This window comes from Scyliorhinus canicula, chromosome 10 (assembly GCF_902713615.1).
Source record: "Scyliorhinus canicula chromosome 10, sScyCan1.1, whole genome shotgun sequence".
Lineage (NCBI taxonomy): Eukaryota > Metazoa > Chordata > Chondrichthyes > Carcharhiniformes > Scyliorhinidae > Scyliorhinus > Scyliorhinus canicula.
This window is the reverse complement of record NC_052155.1, coordinates 22,597,342-22,616,473: the sequence shown is the minus strand read 5'-3', so window position 1 is coordinate 22,616,473 and position 19,132 is coordinate 22,597,342. Positions and strand designations below refer to the sequence as shown.

The 19,132-nt window shown below is 44.0% G+C and overlaps 1 protein-coding gene across 8 annotated transcripts in view; it reads left to right on the top strand.

The window, feature by feature from the left end:
* The window catches only part of ankrd12 (ankyrin repeat domain 12), a 253,951-nt gene that overhangs the window by 133,521 nt on the left and 101,298 nt on the right, over positions 1–19,132 (top strand). For all 8 annotated transcript variants that reach the window (XM_038808701.1, XM_038808699.1, XM_038808694.1 and 5 more), the window contains one exon: positions 6,936–7,087. In XM_038808701.1, the coding sequence (XP_038664629.1) occupies positions 7,001–7,087 (87 nt within the window). In that variant the 5' untranslated portion in view covers positions 6,936–7,000. The remainder of the gene's footprint in view (positions 1–6,935; positions 7,088–19,132) is intronic.

Sequence of the window (19,132 nt, the reverse complement as noted above, 5' to 3'; positions counted from 1 at the left end):
AGCATGTGTTATGAGCATTTGCTCATGTATTAAAAGGTCCAATGCTCAGCTGAAATAGTGAGGTAATGCTGACTCTTTATAAATCATTGGTGTTATGGGAGATTCTACAACACCGATACATGTAAATATACAAGTTAGATGCAGGAATAGGCCATCTGGCCCCTCAGGCCAGTTCTATCATTCAATAAGATTTTAGCTGATCTGACTGTGGCCTCAACTGTCCCCATACCCTATGATTTTCTTCTCAACCAATATCTGCCCAACTTTGTCTTAAAAACATTGGCCTGTCTCCACCACTCTGGGGAAGAGTGTTCCACAGACTCGCAACAATTTTGTCTTAAATAGGAGGGGCCTTATTTTTAAATTGTGTCCCCTAGTTCTGGTCTATCCCACAAGGGGAAGCATCCACTTCGGCAGGTCCCCTCAGAATCATAGAATTTACTATGCAGAAGGAGGCCATTCAGCCCATTGAGTCTACACCAGCCCTTGGAAAGAGCACCCTACTTAAGCCCCACACCTCCACCCTGTCCCCTTTATCCCTGTAACAAAGTCTAACATTTTTGGACACTAAGGGCAATTTTTAGAATAGCCAATCCATCTAACCTACACATCTTTGGACTGTGGGAGGAAACCAGAGCATTTGGAGGAAACCCACGCATCACTGGAGAACTTGCAGACTCCACACTGACAGTGACCCAAGCCGGGAATCAAACCTGGGACCCTGGAGCTGTGAAGCAACTGTGCTAACTACTGTGCTACCATGCTGCCCTCTTGTATGTTTCAATAAGGTCACTTCTCAACCTTTTTTCTAAATTTGGAGTGCCCAATTCTTTTTTTTTCAATTAAGGGCAATTTAGCCTGGCAATTCACCTACCCTGCACATTGTTTTGGGCTGTGGGGGCGAGACCCATGCAGACACTGGGAGAATGTGCAAAATTCACACGGACAATGACCCGGGGCTGGGATCGAACCTCGTCCTTGGTGCCGTGAGGCAGCAGTGCTAACCACTGCGCCATCGTGCTGCCCATCACCTTATCAGTCTTCTGAATTCCAATGGATGCAGGCCAGCCTGTCCAACCTTTGCTCATGAGATAAGCTTCCATCCCAGGAATCAATCAAGTGAATGTTCTCCAAACTACTTCTAATTCAGTTATATCCTCCTTGAATAAGGAGACCAAAACTAAAAGTTTTCTAGATGTGGTCTCACCAAAACCCTTTCCAACTATAGCAAAACATCCCTGCTTTTATATTCCATTCCCCTTGCAATAAACAACAACATATCATTGCCTTGCTGATCACTTGCCTTGCCTGCATACTAACTTTTTGTGATTAGGGTGGCACAGTGGTTAGCACTGCTGCCTCACAGCACCAGGAGCCTGTGTTCAGTTTCAGCCTTGGGTGACCATCTGTGTGGAGTTTGCACGTTCTTCCCGTGTCTGCATGGGTTTCTCCGGGTGCTCCGGTTTCTTCTCACAGAACAAAGATGTGCAGGGTAGGTGGATTGGACCATGCTAAATTGCTCCTTAGTTGGGTGGGGTTACGGGGATAGGGTGGGGGTGTGGACCTTGGTAGGGTGCTCTTTCAGAGGCTCAGTGCAAACTCGATGGGCCGAATGGCCTCTTTCTGCATTGTAGGGATTCTATGATTCCATTCTAACATATACTAGGATACCCAGACCGCTCTGCACCTCGAGTTCTGCAACTTGTCTCCATTCAGATAATACGCTGCTTTTCTATTTTTCCTGCCAAAGTGGACAAGTTCACTTTTAGTTACTCTGAATGGAATACTTCATATGGACTTGGCCAAAGCAATACAAATATGGGTGTCTTTTTGTTTGAGTTTATTTGGCACAGATTTACAAAGCTGATGTTTTCATACATGCTGAAGCTTATCAAAAAAAGCCTTGCATAATTCAGCAGTACATTATTCAGCTTCTTGTCGCCTAGTAAACCTCTGCAGTCATAATGTATTCACTTACACATACAAAGACATTCAATATATAAATGCAATCATATTTGCTCTGGAGTTTATTGCTTTCCTCGTTTTATTTGTTGGCGATTACTAAGAAACTATCAAATTATATTTGCTTCAAACTCTCAAGCCTCAACTGAACTGGATGACTGACCTTCGTTTGTCCTTGAAGCGAGGTTTTGCTGCTTTCAATGTCTGTTGCAGTGTATTTTTAGGTGATCTTTGTCGTTTGCTCATTTACTTCATATATTAACGCACTATGGCAATGATCGGTGTTCATCCATGTAGCTTGTCCTGTCATTTGGATTCTCTTTTTACAGTCCACAATTACGGTTTTGTTTATGTCCACTTTAGACTCAGCAGTGTGCTCTCACTCTCTCCTGAGTCTTGTGGTTGTGGATTTTCACTGCAATGGTGACTTTGGGCAGCACTGTTGCTTCACAGTGCCAGGGTCCCAGGTTCAATTTCCGGTTTGGGTCCCTGTCTGTGCGGACGGTCTGCACATTCTCCCTGTGACTGCGTGGGTTTCCTCCGGGTGCTCCAGTTTCCTTCCACAAGTCCCGAAAGACGTGCTGTTGGGTAATTTGGACATTCTGAATTCTCCCTCTGTGTACCCGAACAGATGCCGGAATGTGGCGATGAGGGGCTTTTCACAGTAACTTCATTGCAGTGTTAATGTAAGCCTACTTGTGACAATAAAGATTATTATTATTACTCTTCAAATCTATTTCATTTGCTGTTAAATAATTGGAGTAACCTGGGTTCAAACAGAAAATCATTTCCTTAATGATTCTCTTTATAATCCGATACAACAAAGAATAATCTACCATATTATTCTTCTAGTGAGACTTTTTTACACTTTAAAAGACATAAAATGTTTGGATCAACAGTTTGTTTTTGGTTGCATCTAATTGGCCAATGATCTTGCATTTGAAATCAATATATGAACACCTGCAATAGCTGAGTATAAATTAATTTTTGTAGTGTTGCAAGAATGCCAATTCTCCTATTGCCAGCTCAGTTATGCCTATAATGTGCATCAACAGTAAGGAGATAAATATGACGGGAGTTCACTTTTTTCATCAGTGTTTTGGAAATCATAACGTTAACACATTAGTCAACATTGTGTCACTGTTAAGCGTTTTCCAAAATATACTTTATGCATTGAAGGTAAATAAGTTTGTCAATGTCCAAACATTATGTTCTAATACAAAAGTAAAGGTGTGGAAGATGAGAAGAAAATGAATTTAAGAGGGCAGGATTGTAGTGCTCGAGGGGGTTTAAGACGATTGGACAGGCCATGAAGGGTTTTGGAAACAAATATGATAATTTTAATTTGAAGTATTGAAGGACCAGGTGCCAAAATACATCAGCAAGGATAAGGTTGATGAATAAGAGGCCCTTGTTTCAGGATAGGAGACAGGCAGCAGAGTTTTGGTGAGCTGACATTGGTGGAGAACGGGAGGCTGGCCAGGAGACCAAAGCACGTCTAAGTATTTTGATAGTAGATGCATTGTGGGACATTGGTATTGAGATGCAATTGGCAGGTTTTCTAGTGGAGGTTATGGGAACAAAAACTCAACTTGGGCTGAATAAAACAACAAGTTTGCAAACACTTTCTTTAAGCCCATGAGTGTGTCTGGATAAAGGAGTGTGTCTGGGTAAAAGAATGGAGTTATTAGCAAGATTAGTGAGTTTGTGATGGAGGCCAAAGACAGTAATTTTGGTCTTTCCAATAGTTGGCTAGCTAAATTCATGGCTTATCTAAAATTAGATATTGCAAAACAGTTTCAACACCATAAAGGCAGTGAAGGAGCTGAAGGTTAGAAGTCACAGAAGAGATCCTTCTTGAAGATTCAAGGTGATGCCAAGTGCAGGGATGGGAAGCAAATCTATTAGTCCAAGTCCCCTGCCTAGTATCAGGAAACTGAGGGGGAACAAACTGAATATTGGAGGTGTGTTTAACCATGTCAAGGTTGCAGAGGATGAAGAATGAGGATAAAGCACAGTGCTGTTTGTTGGCAGATATCCAGTAGTTACAGATGCAACAAGGATTGTTATTTATGCATCTAATGTAATTCAGGATCACATGGTTTCAAACGCATTTTCATGCTTTCCCTTAATTTGCTGTTTTAATTACCTTTGCTCAAGAGTCGCCAGGTATCTTTCTGATACCACCACAGGGTTCAAAGCCGAGTACTGATCAATAACTCGATACACCAGTTAGTAAGTTTGAAATCAATACACATTTATTTACACACACAGTCAATTATTACTCATGCATAAACTCTATTTGCTAAACTACAACTACTACTAAAGCCTATACTTAGCTTCGAGTGGCCCACTCAGTCAGAGGAACAATGGCCGTTGTCTGGTTCTGATACTGCTGGCTTCGAAGTAATACGGAATAGTAGCTAGGAGCGTCTATCTCGTAGCGTGCGTTGACCTTAGACTTACTTGGCTGGTGCTTGGCGGGCCTCTTGTCGCTGAGAGCCAAATGCCAAGGTGAGAGTTCTTCCATGAGCTTTCAAGAGAGCGAACTGAACTTGGGGACTCTTATCTTATAGTCCCCAGGGGTTTTGCGCCCTTCTGGGCGGATCCCGGCAGAGTTGTCCCCTGATCGTTGGGCGGGCCCTATGTGGCCGTTGGCCTGCCTTTGTTTTAGCTCCCACTGGTGCCGGGGAGTCTGTCCTGGTCTCGATTGTTTCAATGTTTCTTTTTCTCCCTGGAGATAGCTTATTAATATGCTAATGGCTATTGGTTTCAGTTCTGTCTGGGTTCTGCAAATCTTAATACACAGGAAACCTTGCACCTGCTTGTTTTCTCTAGTGTTGTCCTTTTTTCCCTGCACTCTTTGCGAGTGTCCCTTTTGGAATCGGGACGTGGCCACCCCAGGTGGCTACAATGCACACTGTATAAAAACTATACTATTTTTAAGCAACTATTGTACAGTATTAGAACATAGAACAGTACAGCACAGAACAGGCCCTTCGGCCCTCAATGTTGTGCCGAGCCATGATCGCCCTACTCAAACCCACGTATCCACCCGATACCCGTAACCCAACAACCCCCCCCCCCCCTTAACCTTACTTTTTAGGACACTACAGGCAATTTAGCATGGTCAATCCACCTAACCCGCACATCTTTGGACTGTGGGAGGAAACCGGAGCACCCGGAGGAAACCCACACACACACACGGGGAGGACGTGCAGACTCCGCACAGACAGTGACCCAGCCGGGAATCGAACCTGGGACCCTGGAGCTGTGAAGCATTTATGCTAACCACCATGCTACCGTGCTGCCCAGCAATTACCAGCAATTAATATAACCTGTCCCCTCTACAAAGTTCAAGCTAATCATACTTTTAATCTTTCAACCAAGTCTGAAGATAACAAAGATCTAGTTGAAGGTTTCAGCAGTAGATAACTGAGGAAAGGGTGGAAGCAGGTATTGTTACAAAACTGGACAAAGGCTGTCTTAATGATGATGTGGATGGATGGATGGATGCGAGAAGCTCATTGAGGGATCACTTCTTTTGCCAACCACCATAAATCAGTGTTACCTAGTTCTCAACCCTTCAAACAATGGGAATAGTTTCTCCTTCTGCACTCTGTCCGAGACCCTCATAATTTTGAAGATCCCCATCAAATCTCTACTTAATTTTTTCATCTCTAATGAAATCAGCCCCAGTGCCTCAAATCTTTCTGCATAACTGAAATCCCAGAATCATTCTCCTCAATCTTTTCTTCATCCTCCCCTATGTTGTATAAATGTTCACCATAACATCTTTCTCTGGTGTCCGTTTATTTTCTCCATATTCACTCCCTGGCCAAATTGCTGGAGTAAAACCAGCTGGGATATTCTCCCCATTTGGACTGCTTTAAGTGTTGATCAAGAAAATGTTATTTGTGACTTTGGTTCATGACATTTTGGTGCTATGGAAAGGTGCACAAATCTGAGAGCAGACTCCATGTTTTAGGACTTAGTGATTTTTTTTTGTGTGAAGAAGATGGTGGTTTTGAAAGGGAAATTGACAGCAGCTGAAGGGTGAGAATCAAAGTATTATAGCTTGTGCTCGAAATAATTCATATCTGGAATTATTTTTCTGAAAGCCAAATTTGGATTGGACAGAGTAGTTCAGGACAGCACTCAACAAGGGAGAGGAATGCTCTGGTCATATTCTCTGTAATATCAAATCCTGTTGCAGATCTTGAGACAAATGAGATATGTGTCCAAAAACGACTCCTTTAAGATTATGAAAACTAGGTAACATGCAAGAGATTGGAGAGAAGTACTAAGGAGGATTTGTAGCCAAAAGTATAAATGATAACCGTTCTTCTGCTTGGCATGAAGGGGGAAACATAGTAAACAGGGTCAAGTTGGAGCTTGGTAAAGGGAAATGTAACCAAATTGATCTGTTGTGGAGTGCTGAATCAGCCCAACCTACTGTGCTCTAGGCATAAATGATAATTGACTAGCTGATGAAGTTCAATTGAATCTTGAGGGGTTGACATGTTTCTGGGAACTAGGATTCTTCTTACTGGTTGCCAGATAATCTTGTAATTAGTGGCAAAATGGATAAGGGTGGCCTGGTTAACCTAGATGTGTACTTACTAATGCACACTGCTGTTTAGGCTGCTTGGTGTTAGCTAGTTAAGCAACGGGTGTACTTCTGAGTGCACTTGGAGTCCCTGAGCTTTATTTCCTGTAGACTTGCACCTTTCTTGGTTTATTAAGTATAATTTGTCCCTACAGGGACGGTATAAACACTCCATGTCAGGCCAGTGTTGACTTAGTTAATATTCAGACTTCTTAGGTTTAACTGACGTCAGACAAATGAAATCACCACCATGCTGAAAACTAATTTTAAAAATCCCAAACAATTTCCATTACAGAATGTCAATTGCACTTCTAAAGCTTTGAATGCAGTACGAAAAATGCATTTTATTTGTTCTATTTTTCAGATAAAGGATGATCATATTGTTGCCTGAAACAGGCAGCTGAGGGGGAAAGGAACAAAAGCTGTAAAATGCCCAAATCTGGGTCTGCCAGAACAGCACAGACTGAAAGTTCTGATTGCACAAGCAATATGGTTGAAAAACAGACTGGAAGAAAGGTAAGCCATGCTTTATAGTACAATCTTCTTGTAAACAATAGGTTTGAATGACTGTCTTTGTTTGTTTGTTATAACTGTAGATTTGCGCACTTGTATTAACATGTGCAAATTTGAATGTATTCATTTGAATTTCCCATCTCAGGAAAAAACTCCCAACGTGAAGTCTCATTTTCAATGACCATTATTCAAGAAAAGAGTTTTTGTTTGATTCTGTGAGCTTTGCTTATTTGAATTTCGGTTGAGTATTGATTTCCCCGTTGGACTGAGGACCTTTATCTGACAGGAGTCAAAAGTTTGACTGGAAGAGAGCATTCATGCTGTCACATAGACATGTATTCCATGTCCTCCATATAAACATGTATTCTATATCCTCCATGTTAGTTACCACTAATCTCTTTGCTACTGAGGCTACAATATTCAAAATAATAAAGTTACTGCATTCTACATTTTTAGATCGAAGCATTTATGGTTTTAGTACCAGGTATAGTTTTTCTTAAGTCTTTGCAGCGAGAACAAATTATTATGTAAAGCAGCATACTACAATTTGAGTCGTTTTCACACCAGTCACGTAGACATAATTTCACAGTTTTTATTTTTCCCTGAGGTTCTGAAGCCAATTCTGAGTCACTGCATGTATACAAAATTCTAATCATTATGACAGGACACTCCTGCTAAGTGCATTTCAGAGCAAATGACATTGGAAAACAATGCATTTAATGTGCTCTACTTTTCAAGATGCAGGAATAACACTGCCAAATAAGAGAACAAGTTCTGTTCTGAAATTCTCTTCATTCTTTGTGCTGGTGTGTTATACTGTCATTTCCAGGGGCTGGGGAGTGATTGCTATTGCTGAATTATGCAGACAGGCCCTAATCTGATCCGAACTGTAGTGCAAGCTGCCCTGGAGGCATGATAGGCGCCAGTAACTCGCCTCTTATTAAATCAAGCTAATTTCAGATGATCCTCTGACCATCACTATAAATTCTGAGAGACCTTGACTGACCTTTGGTTTCAACTCCATTTTCCTGCTGGCTCTCCATATTCCTTAATTTGCTGGAACATTCTGCCTATCCCAGCCTTAAATGTATTCAACGATGGAGCACTCACAACATTCTGGGGCACAGACAAAGATTCCCAAAAAGTTCAAAGATGTGCATGCTAGGTGGATTGGCCATGATCAATGCACGGGGTTGCGGGAATGGAGTGGGAAGTGGGCCGAGATAGAGTGCTCTTTAGGAGGATCAATGCAGAATCGATAGGCCAAACAATCTCCTTAAGCACTGTAGTGATTCTTTTGATGCACATCACTTTGAGTGAAGGAATTTCTCTGCATCAGTCCTTACCCCGAGACTGTGCCCCCATGTTTTAGATTCCTCAAAGCAATGGAAGCAATCTCTGTGTCCATCCTATAAAGCCTTTAGAATTTTGTAGGTTTCAGTGACATACCTCTCGTTCTTCTAAACTCCAGTGAATATAGGTCTAATTTACTTGGCCTCTCATCATAGAACAAACATAGAATTTATAGTGCCGAAGGATGCCATTCGGCCCATCGAGTCTGCACCAGTCCTTGGAAAGAGCACCCTACCTACGCCCACACCTTCCACCCTATCCCCGTAACCCCACCCAACTTTTTTTGGACAGTAAGGGCAATTTAGCATGGCCAATCCACCTAACCTGCACATCTTTGGACTGTGGGAGGAAACCCACGCGGACACGAGGAGAACATGCAGACTCCTCTCCTGACCCAAGCCAGGAATTGAACTTTGGACCCCGGAGCTGTGAAGCAACTGTGCTAACCACTGTGCTACCGTGCCCCCCTTGATCCAGATACCATTTTAGTGAACCTTCACTATACACAATTAACTTGCATTCTCTGTGACTCCATGATATTGTTGGCCCGGAAGAAATAATGCAATTGTTCAGCATATTCGTTCCATCTTTAACACCAGCATCAAATGCATCTAACCACCCAAATAGAGGCATGGCAAATCTAGAAAATCCAAACCTGGGTCCAGAAAATCTGGGAGGTTGTTCGACAAAAACCCAGTTTACTCCTCGTCGCCAGTTTAATAAGTATGTGGGAGTCCAAACCGAATAAAAAAGAACAAAGTTTTATTTACAACAGTATATTTCCACTCCCTGGAAGACCCCTACCGAGTACTTCTGTGGTCGATGTCTTACTGGCCAGCCTTGTATACGCTGGGTAATTGAGATAAACCCCCCCCCCAAGCAGGGGAAGATGAGCATTCCCAGTCCGTAGGCACCTCGCAGAATATTACACAGACCATTCCTGAATGTAGTGAATTTTGGAAAACCGTAGCTAGAATATCCACCATCAAAAGAACAAAGAAAAGTACAGCATAGGACTACTGCAGCTATCTCTTTTTTAGAACCCGAGGGTATAGGCCATCAGACCCCGGGGATTTGTTGGAATTTCATCCTTCAAGTTTCTCCAATACAATACATCTCAGCTGATAGTAAATTCCTCACTAATTTTAGCCCATCAGTTAACATTTATTTCTATTATGGAATTTGTGTCTTCTATTGTGAAGACAAACACACAATTATTGTTTAATGTTTCTGCTATTTCCTCATTCCAAATGATAATTTTTCCTGCCCAACTTCAATACTCAATACTAGATCGAAGATTGTGGAACCGACGAGCAATAAACCTATGTTTAGATGGAATCTATGGATAAATATGAGGCTATCTATTTGGTCGGAGGAATTAAAGGGCAACTTATTATCTAAATGGAGAGAAACTTCAAAATGTTTTGGTGCAGAGGGTCTGCATGTAACAATATAAAACCTAAAACATTGACTCGTAGAACAAAACCCCCCCCCCCCCCCCCCCCCCCCCCCCTTAGCATTCAATGGCAACCAACTCCCAAAGATGCATAATAAACAAACTTCACCACCTCCAGGGTCAAAAACTCCAAAAGGTCTTCCCGCGATGCTGAAGCACAGGGCAGAGAAGCTGACCTCCACCCCAACAAGACCCGCCTACGAGCAAGCAGTGAGGCGAAGGCTAAAATGTCTTTCCCGCACCCACCTGCAACTTGGGCCGGTCTGACACACCAAAAACGGCTTCCAGGGGACCCGCTCCACATTGTATGTTGAACCCCCGAGATAGTGCTAAATACCTCCCTCCAATACTTTTCCAGCTTTTGCCAGGACCAAAACATATGAACATGGTTTGTGCCCCCCCCCCCCCACATCACTCACAGACATCCTCCATCCCCCCAAACAGCCGGCTCATCTTTGATTTTGTGAGATGTGCCTGATACACAACATTTGCCCTTCGAGCCTGCTCCTCCATCCTCCATGGATACCCTACCCTCCTCTAGGATCCTTCCCATGAATCACCAATACAACCGCCTTCTCCAAAACCCCCGCTGACTATACCACCTCCAACAACGTTATCAGGAAGGTCGGGAAAACCTTCCTTGCAAAATCTCGAGCCTACAGATACCTAAACCCTTCCCCCTGCGCCAACCCATATTTCTCTCTAAACTCGCAAATCATCCCCCAAGAAACAGATCCTTCATTTCCTTATTCCTCCTCTCGTCCATTTCCAAAACCTTGCACCATCCTCCCCGGCTTGAACCCATGATCCTCTCTAATCAGCACACCCCCTTGACCGGGCCCCCAGCTTGGAAAGTGCAGCCTAAACTGTGTCCAGATCTTCAAAGTGGCCACCATAACCGAACTCACCGAATACTTGCCCGGTGCCATCGCGAGTGCGCCGTTGCCAGCGTCCACAACCCTGACCCCCTACACGAACCCTCCTCCATCTCAAGCCATCGGGATTCCCCCCCTAACCCAGCCCTGCACCTTCTCCGCATTAGTAAGTTTGGGAGGGCAGCACCCTCTCTCTGCCTGGTGCCCACTCTGCAAGACCACCCTCCTAGCCCTGACCACCCCCCCCACCCCCCAAATAGACGAGGTGACCAATTTGTCCAGCCCCCTTGAAGAAAGATTTCAGTAGGCACTGACCAGCAGGCACTGAAATCAGAACATAAATCACGGTAACGCATTCATTTTAATTGCCTGCACCCGACCTGCCAACGACCGAGACTTTTGTCCCACCGTGCCAACGCCACCTGCACTCCCCAGTACCTAAAGTGGGTTCTGCTTCTATTTTTTATGTATGTTTGTATGTAATTCCAGAAAGTTAGTATGCAGACGAAGCAATAAATAGAATTCTGGTATTCATTGCTAATGGAATAGAGTATAAAAATAGGAAAGTGTTGTTGCAGCTATATTGGGCATTGGTGAGACTGTATCTGGAATACTGTGCACAGTTTTTGTCCCCTTGAGGATGATTTAAAATCATTAGAGGTGTTTCAGAGAAGGTTCACTAGATTGATTTCATGGATGAAGGACTTGTCTTATGAAGAAAGATTGAACAGTTTAGGCCTCTACTCACTGGAGATTAGCAGAATGAGAGGAGAACTAATTCAGGTATATAAGATGCTAAAGGGGATTGACTGAGTTGATGGAGAGTGGATGTTTCCCCTTGTTGGACATTCCAGAACGAGAGGCCATAGTTTTAGGCTAAGGGGTGGCAGATTTAAAACAGAAATGAGAATGAATTACTTCACTCAAAGGGCCGTGAATCTCTGGAATTTTCTGCCCCAGAGTACAGGGGTAGGAAGGATGCGAGGCCGAGATTAGATGAACCTTGATCATATTGAATAACAGAACAGGCTCGAGGGGCTGAATTGCCTGCTCCTAATTCTTACGTTCTTATGTATTGCTCCAAGAAACTGTCACAGAAACATTCTACAAACTCATTCTTGCCAATTTGATTGTCCCAGTCTGTGAAGATGAAAGTCCCCCAAATTACACTTCCTTTGTTTCAGGCATCATAATTTCTTGTTTAATGCTCTGCCCTAATGCTCTGCCCAACAGTATAACTACTGTTCGGGACCTAAAAACTACTCGCACCAATGATTCTTGCCATTCCTTTTTTTTTTATAAATGTTTTTTTATTGAGTTTTCATATTTTATATATGACAAATTACAAGTTATTAGAGAGAGAGAAAAAAAAAGGAAAACACAAAAATTTTTTACATGAATATTTACAGGTAAGCATCTTCATAACAATAATTGTGGCCGCCCCCTTTAGCCAGCATACATATTTTACATTCCCGACTATTCTTCCTCATGTACGTTGGCCACAAACAGGTCCCGGAACAGTTGCATGAATGGCTCCCACGTTCTGTGGAAGCCGTCGTCCGACCCTCGGATGGCGAATTTGATTTTCTCCATTTGGAGAGATTCCGAGAGGTCGGACAGCCAGTCTGCAGCTCTGGGTGGTGCTGCTGACCGCCAGCCAAACAGGATTCTACGGCGGGCAATCAGGGAGGCAAAGGCAAGGGCGTCCGCCCTCCTCCCCAGGAATAGATCTGGCTGGTCTGAAACCCCGAAGACCGCCACTATCGGGCATGGCTCCACCCTCACCCCCACCACTTTGGACATAGCCTCGAAGAAGGCTGTCCAGTACTCCACAAGTCTGGGGCAAGACCAGAACATGTGGGCGTGGTTGGCCGGGCCTCTTTGGCACCGCTCACATTTGTCCTCCACCTCCGGGAAGAACCTACTCATACGGTTTCTCGTTAAGTGGGCTCTATGTACCACTTTTAGTTGCGTCAGGCTGAGCCTTGCGCACGTGGAGGTGGAGTTGACCCTATGCAGTGCTTCGCTCCAGAGTCCCCACCCTATCTCCATCCCCAGGTCGTCCTCCCATTTCCTTCTTGTTGCGTCCAGTACGGTGTCGTCCCTGTCTACCAGTCGGTCATACATGTCACTACAGTTCCCTTTCTCTAGGATACTTGCGTCCAGTAGGTCTTCCAATAGTGTCTGTCGTGGCGGTTGTGGGTACGTCCTTGTCTCCTTTCGTAGGAAGTTTTTGAGCTGCAGGTACCGTAGCTCGTTCCCCCCAGCTAGCTGAAATTTCTCTGTCAGTTCGTCCAGTGTTGCGATCCTGTCGTCCGTGTATAGGTCCCTGACTGTCAGTGTCCCCCCGTCCTGCCTCCACCTTTTGAAGGTGGCGTCGGTCAGTGCTGGTTTGAACCTATGGTTGTTGCAGATGGGAGCCTTGTCCGACATTTTGTACAGGCCAAATTGCTGCCGCAGTTGGTTCCAGGATTGGAGGGTGGCTGTCACCACTGGGCTGGTGGAGTGTTTTTTGGGTGGGGATGGGAGTGCTGCCGTGGCGAGGGCCCGGAGGGAGGTTCCCATGCAGGAGGCCTCCTCCGCACGCACCCACTCGGCTTCTGGCTCCTGGATCCATCCCCTTACTATTCTTGCCATTCCTAACTATCCAACGATACTGATTCTACTTCATGATATCCAGATATTTTTTCATGTCATTTGCTTTCAGGGCTATACCGCCTTGTTCGCCATTCTAGTTGTATTTTGGAAATATTGTTGGACCCTGGAATATTTATTTCCCAACCTTGATCCCTTGTAACCACGTTTCTGTAATGGTGATTAAATATCAATCAATTATCTCTATTTGTGCCACTAATTCATCCACATTATTCCAGATGCTTCATGCATTCAGATAAAGAGCCTCTAATTTTATTGTGTTTTTTTAAACTTCTATTCCCTACCTTATTCGCTAATGTACGTTTTTTGTTTAAACTCTGTCCTTTCCTGTCCCTCTCTGCTTGTCTTTGCTCACATCACTACTGTTCCGATACCCCGACCTTTCTGTTTGGACTTCAAAGTCACCCGTTATTTCACCCCCATCCTCCTGTTAGTTTACAGCCATATCCACAGCCCTAGTTATACAAGTGGCTAGGTCACTGGTCCCAGCCAGTTAAAATGGAGCCCATCCCAATGTAATAACTCTGTCTTTGAGTACTGATGTCAATCCTCATGAATCAAAACCTCTTCTTCCCACTTTAAGGCACCTGCTTATTTCTGTAATCTGTTTAAGTCTCTGCTAATTGGCATGTGGTTCAGGTAACAATCCAGAAGTGATCACTTTTGATCTTCAATATTTTAATTTAGACTCTTAACTTCTCAAATTCTGTTGAGAAAAATGGTCAACTGTTTCCACATGGATCACAACAACTGGATGCTCCCCCTTCCACTCCAGTTCCTCTGCAGCCATGAGCAGATGTCCTTAACCCTGATACTGGGCAGGCAACATAACCTTCGGAGTTCCTTGTCATGGCTGCAAAGAACAGTTTCTATCTCCTCTGACTATATTGTCTCCTATCACCACCATGTTCCCCTTGGCTCCACCCACTTGAATGGCATCCTTCATCATGGGTCAATCCGCTCATCCACCTTGTGGTCCTTCTCCTCATTCACACCGGCATCAAACACCTCATACCCATTGGACGAAGCCAGGGACTGAGGTTCCTCCAGAATTACGTGCTGGGTTTCTATATTTACCTGATCTGTAGCCACACCCTACTGTCTCTGAATGTTGACCAAAAGTTCTTCCTAGCCCAAGGGGTGTGACTAACATCTGGAATAAAGTGTCCAGGAAATAGTCCCCCTTCATGAAGCATGGCAGTGTCCGCAGCTCTGTCTCCAGCCCAATGACTTTGAGCCAAAGTTTCTCAAATTGTAGACACTTAATGCAGATGTGTTTTCCCTAGATCACACTGGTATCCACAGCTGCAACACATCATATGTCCTGTCATTTTTATGATGTCAGTTAATTAATTACTTTTTAAAAATTATTGATAAACCCTATTACTCCCAATAACTATTACTGCTGCTAACAAACCTTGATTATACCAATAAAACCTTGCAGTTATTAATAAATTACACAATCTTGAAAGTTGGGCGAAGAGAAATACACATCAACCAACCACTTATCCGTTTCCCTGTGACCTTACACTTTGATCATTCTCTGAATACGGTTAATACACAGCCCCCTGCTGGCTCTGCTCTCTAATGGACTCGCGGCTCTCCTTCTGCATTCCCTAATGGACTCTCGCCTCTCCCTCCCCGCACTCCCTAATGTACTCTCGCCTCTCCCTCCCCGTACTCCCTAATCAGAGTTGCCAACTAGCACGCAGTGTCAGGTGATCCTGACCTTCGCGTGGCCTCTGAGGCGTCGAGGTGCCTGGATTTTATTGGGATAAAAAAATCACGTCGAGGGAGGGTGGACTACAGTAAGTAGACTCAACACGAGCTCTATCACTGATCATTGTAGAGCACTGCTATGTATTTAAAGAAAAGTGCTGGAAATACTCAGGTCAGGCAGCATCAATGGGGAGAGAAGCAGAGTTAACATTTCAGAATTGTTGAAAGGTCATGGATCTGAAATTTTAACTCCACTTCCCTCTTATACTGATAGGGTGCAGCTCATTACATTGCACATTATTAAGTCTCAGCAGGATTCACTTCATAAATCCTTGTTTTACTTGTGGAAACTGAGTTTTTTGTTGTGAGCAGAAAACAAAAATGCTGAAAAAGTAAAGCTGAATCATCATGCATCTATTTAACCATACACTCTGCTTTTTGTGGCCATTCTTCTCTTTGTGCTCTTTTACCTTTAACATCAGGAATCCTAATTTGAACGTCAAATCTGTTACTTCATGAAAATATTTTTTGAAAGAAAGAAAGGCACTGGATTCCTTTTGTCTATGTACAGTTTCTTGTAAGAATTCAATTAAATTAGTCAAGCGTTCAGGACAATTTTAGACTTCATATAAAACGGCAATTGTTTTCACATTTTTTATTCTTAGATTTATTGAATGTTTGAAACTTAATTTGAAAACACCCACTCATCTGGTGTACATGTATGAGGCATTAGATTTGCATTTTCTACTTGTGTTTTAGATTTGTGCAATAAAGGTGTAAAGTTATACTTCAAATTGGTGACCGTTTTTCCTTTGAAATGAAAATCTGGATTTTACTACCAAAATACTGGTTTTTGGTATCTGGAACACTGATTTCTGTTGGGAAAAAACTGTGAAAAGCCCCTAGTCGCCACATTCCGGCGCCTGTTCGGGGAGGAGGCCAGTACGGGAATTGAACCCTCGCTGCTGGCATTGTTCTGCATTACAAGCCAGCTCTTTAGCCCCACTGTGCTAAACCAGTCCCTACTTATCCCTACTTTAATGGACTCTTCCCCCCCCCCCCCCCCCCCCCCCCCCCCCGATCTAATGGACCCTTCCGTCTTCTCCTCCCCCCGCGCCCTACTGGGCTCCCATCTGCCCTCGTTCTAATAGACTCTCTCCTCCTTCCTCTTCTCCCCCCCCCCTCCTCCCCCACTGCTCTAATAGATGTTCTAAACCCTACTCTTACAGCTGCAATGTTATGTGCTTGGTTAGCCTTCTGCTTTATGGAGACCCCAAGAATTGATAATTGTGATGTAGGTGCAGTTGAATATTGAATGAAATTTATCAATTTTTTATTCAAAAGTTATTGCTAGACAAGTGACAAATTGTATCTGCCGCATGCAAGTCCAAGCTTTTTGTCTTCCACTGGAGACTTGCATTGGATGTTCTGTTCCATTATTAGTTATGAATTGAGCTGAGCACTATATTAGTCAGCAAGCAATCCCACCTCTGACCTAATAAGAGAGGGGAGGTTGTTAAAAAAGCTGGAGATTGTTGGGCTGATGCTACTATGGTGTGGAACTCCGCCAATGATGTCTTGGGACTTCAGAGATTGTACTCCCATGATATCTGAACCATATTCATATATGACTGTCAAATCTTTAGCAACTGTTGTAATGACTATTTTCTCATTGACCTCAGTCTTTCTGGAGGTCTGTACAAATATTACATTGTACCCTTCACAATGAGAACACCCTCCATCGTGTTGTGTGGCACCACCACAGTGCTAAATAGAGTAGATTCAGAATAGATCTACTAGCTCAAAACTGGGCATTCATGAGGTATTGTGGTGTGCCAGGAGTAGTTAAATGATATTCCACCACAAACTATAACCATAAGGTACAGCATATACTTGCATCAAGGCAGGTGCCGAACCTTGGTTCAGTGAGGAATATAGAAGAACCTGCCAGAAGGAGACCAGACATATCTAAATAAGATATTTAGATGAAGCTACTACATGGGTGCGGGAAACATCGGAAGCCACATTCTTCAAGCGAAGTGATCCTACTACCAATAGGTCAGAGTTGCTACATTCAGTTGTGATTGGCAGTGCACTTTTAAACAACTAATGGGAGAGGGGGTGTTCCATTAACATGCCCATTCTGAGTGAATCTAAGAGTGCAAAAAACAAACGGTTAAAACATTTATGGCCATCTTCAGCCAGAAGTCTAAAGCAGTTGATCCATCTCTACCTTCTCCTGAAGCCTCGACTATCACAGAAGCCAGCCCTCAGCTAATTTGATTCACCCTGCATGTTATCAAGTAATGGCCGAGTACATTGGAAACAGCAACGATTGTGGGCTCTGACAACTTCCCAGCTGTAACGCTTGAAGACCCGTTCTTCACAACAAGCTGTGTCTCTGGCCAAGCTGTTCCAGTACATCACAACACCGACATTTACGCAATAACTTGTAAAATTGTCTGTGTATGTCCTGCCCATGAAGAGGAGGATAAATCCATGTCGGCCAGTTGCTGCCATATCTCACCTACTCAATCTGTGAGAGATGGAAGGTTTCATTGTCGTTTTTCAATTTTTCTATCAAAACAGTATATACACAATAATCTGTGCACTAGTCCTTGCTTTGGTACGACCAGGAACAGTGGGCTGCAGACCTCACTACAGTCTTGGTTCAAATAATCCAGGTTCGATCCCAGCTCTGGGTCACCGTCCGTGTGGAGTTTGCACATTCTCCCCATTTTTGCGTTGGTTTCTCCGCCACAACCTAAAGGTGAATTGGCTACGCTAAATTGCCCCTTAATTGGAAAAAATGAATTGGGTACTCTTTTAAAAAAAATTTTAAAGGGGAAAGAACAGGTCTGCGCATCAGTGCGACCACTGCAGGTCATCAGCATGCACATACGCGGCATGGGACCCGGTCAGGTTGTTTTCGGCGCAGGAGCCGGGAGTTTCACCCGGTGCTCGCCCCTCACCGGGCCCAGAATCGGTGAGGGTTTCACAAATATTTTTTGGTTGTAAAATACCACACATGCTCCACTGGCGGCAGCACTTAGCCGCTGAAATGAACAATCCACCCCAGTGACACTTAATTATCTGCTCCACAGGGAGCCTTCTTTATATATACAAAATTCCATTAGCCCAACTTCAGGTAAACAATATCCATCGTTGGAATGAATGATTATTTAGTTTTTACAGGCACCTGTAGGGTCTCCCGGGCCATTGGAAACTCCTGGGTGGCCTGGGTAAGTGCAGGGTGCCCAATGTGGTGAATTATAAACCTCAGTAATTCACACTGTATTGTACCACATGTATTGAGCCTGTACTCTGTACCGGATTGTGTGTAATCGCGCGGCCCTGCCCATAGGGGGAGATGAGGTGTTTGTACTGGGCTCCACCCATGGCTCCTCCCCCAGCCGGAAGTATAAAGATCAGTGCTGTGAGCCTGCTGCCAGTTCATCTCGAGTTCATCCCGTCACAGGCAGGCTCTGTTGTAAGACGATTAAAACCACTGTTCACTTCTAACCACGTGTCGCATGAATTGATGGTCTCATTAATTTAATCGTCTTAAGAAACAGTAAGAAACGACTATGGAATCAGCCCTCAAACCTGATCGACTGGAACTCGACCCACAGGATGGAGAGGCGAAAGAAATCTTTTCACACTGGCTCAGATGTTTCAAGGCCTACCTGGCTGAAGCAAGCACTACAGAAACTACGGAGGAGCAGAAACTCAGCCTACTGCACGCAAGGGTGAGCCATCGTATCTCTACTCAACTTAATTGTACCAACTCATATACGGAGGCCCTGGCCCTGCTCGACAGAATGTACGTGAGGCCCGTCAAGGAGGTCTACGCGCGCCACGTTTTTACGACTCGCCACCAGCGCCCCACAGAATCGCTAGAAGAATTCCTGCGCAATTTAAAAGCCTTATCCCGGGGCTGTAATTATCAAGCTGTAACTGCTGCCGAGCACAGGGAACTCGCTGTCCGAG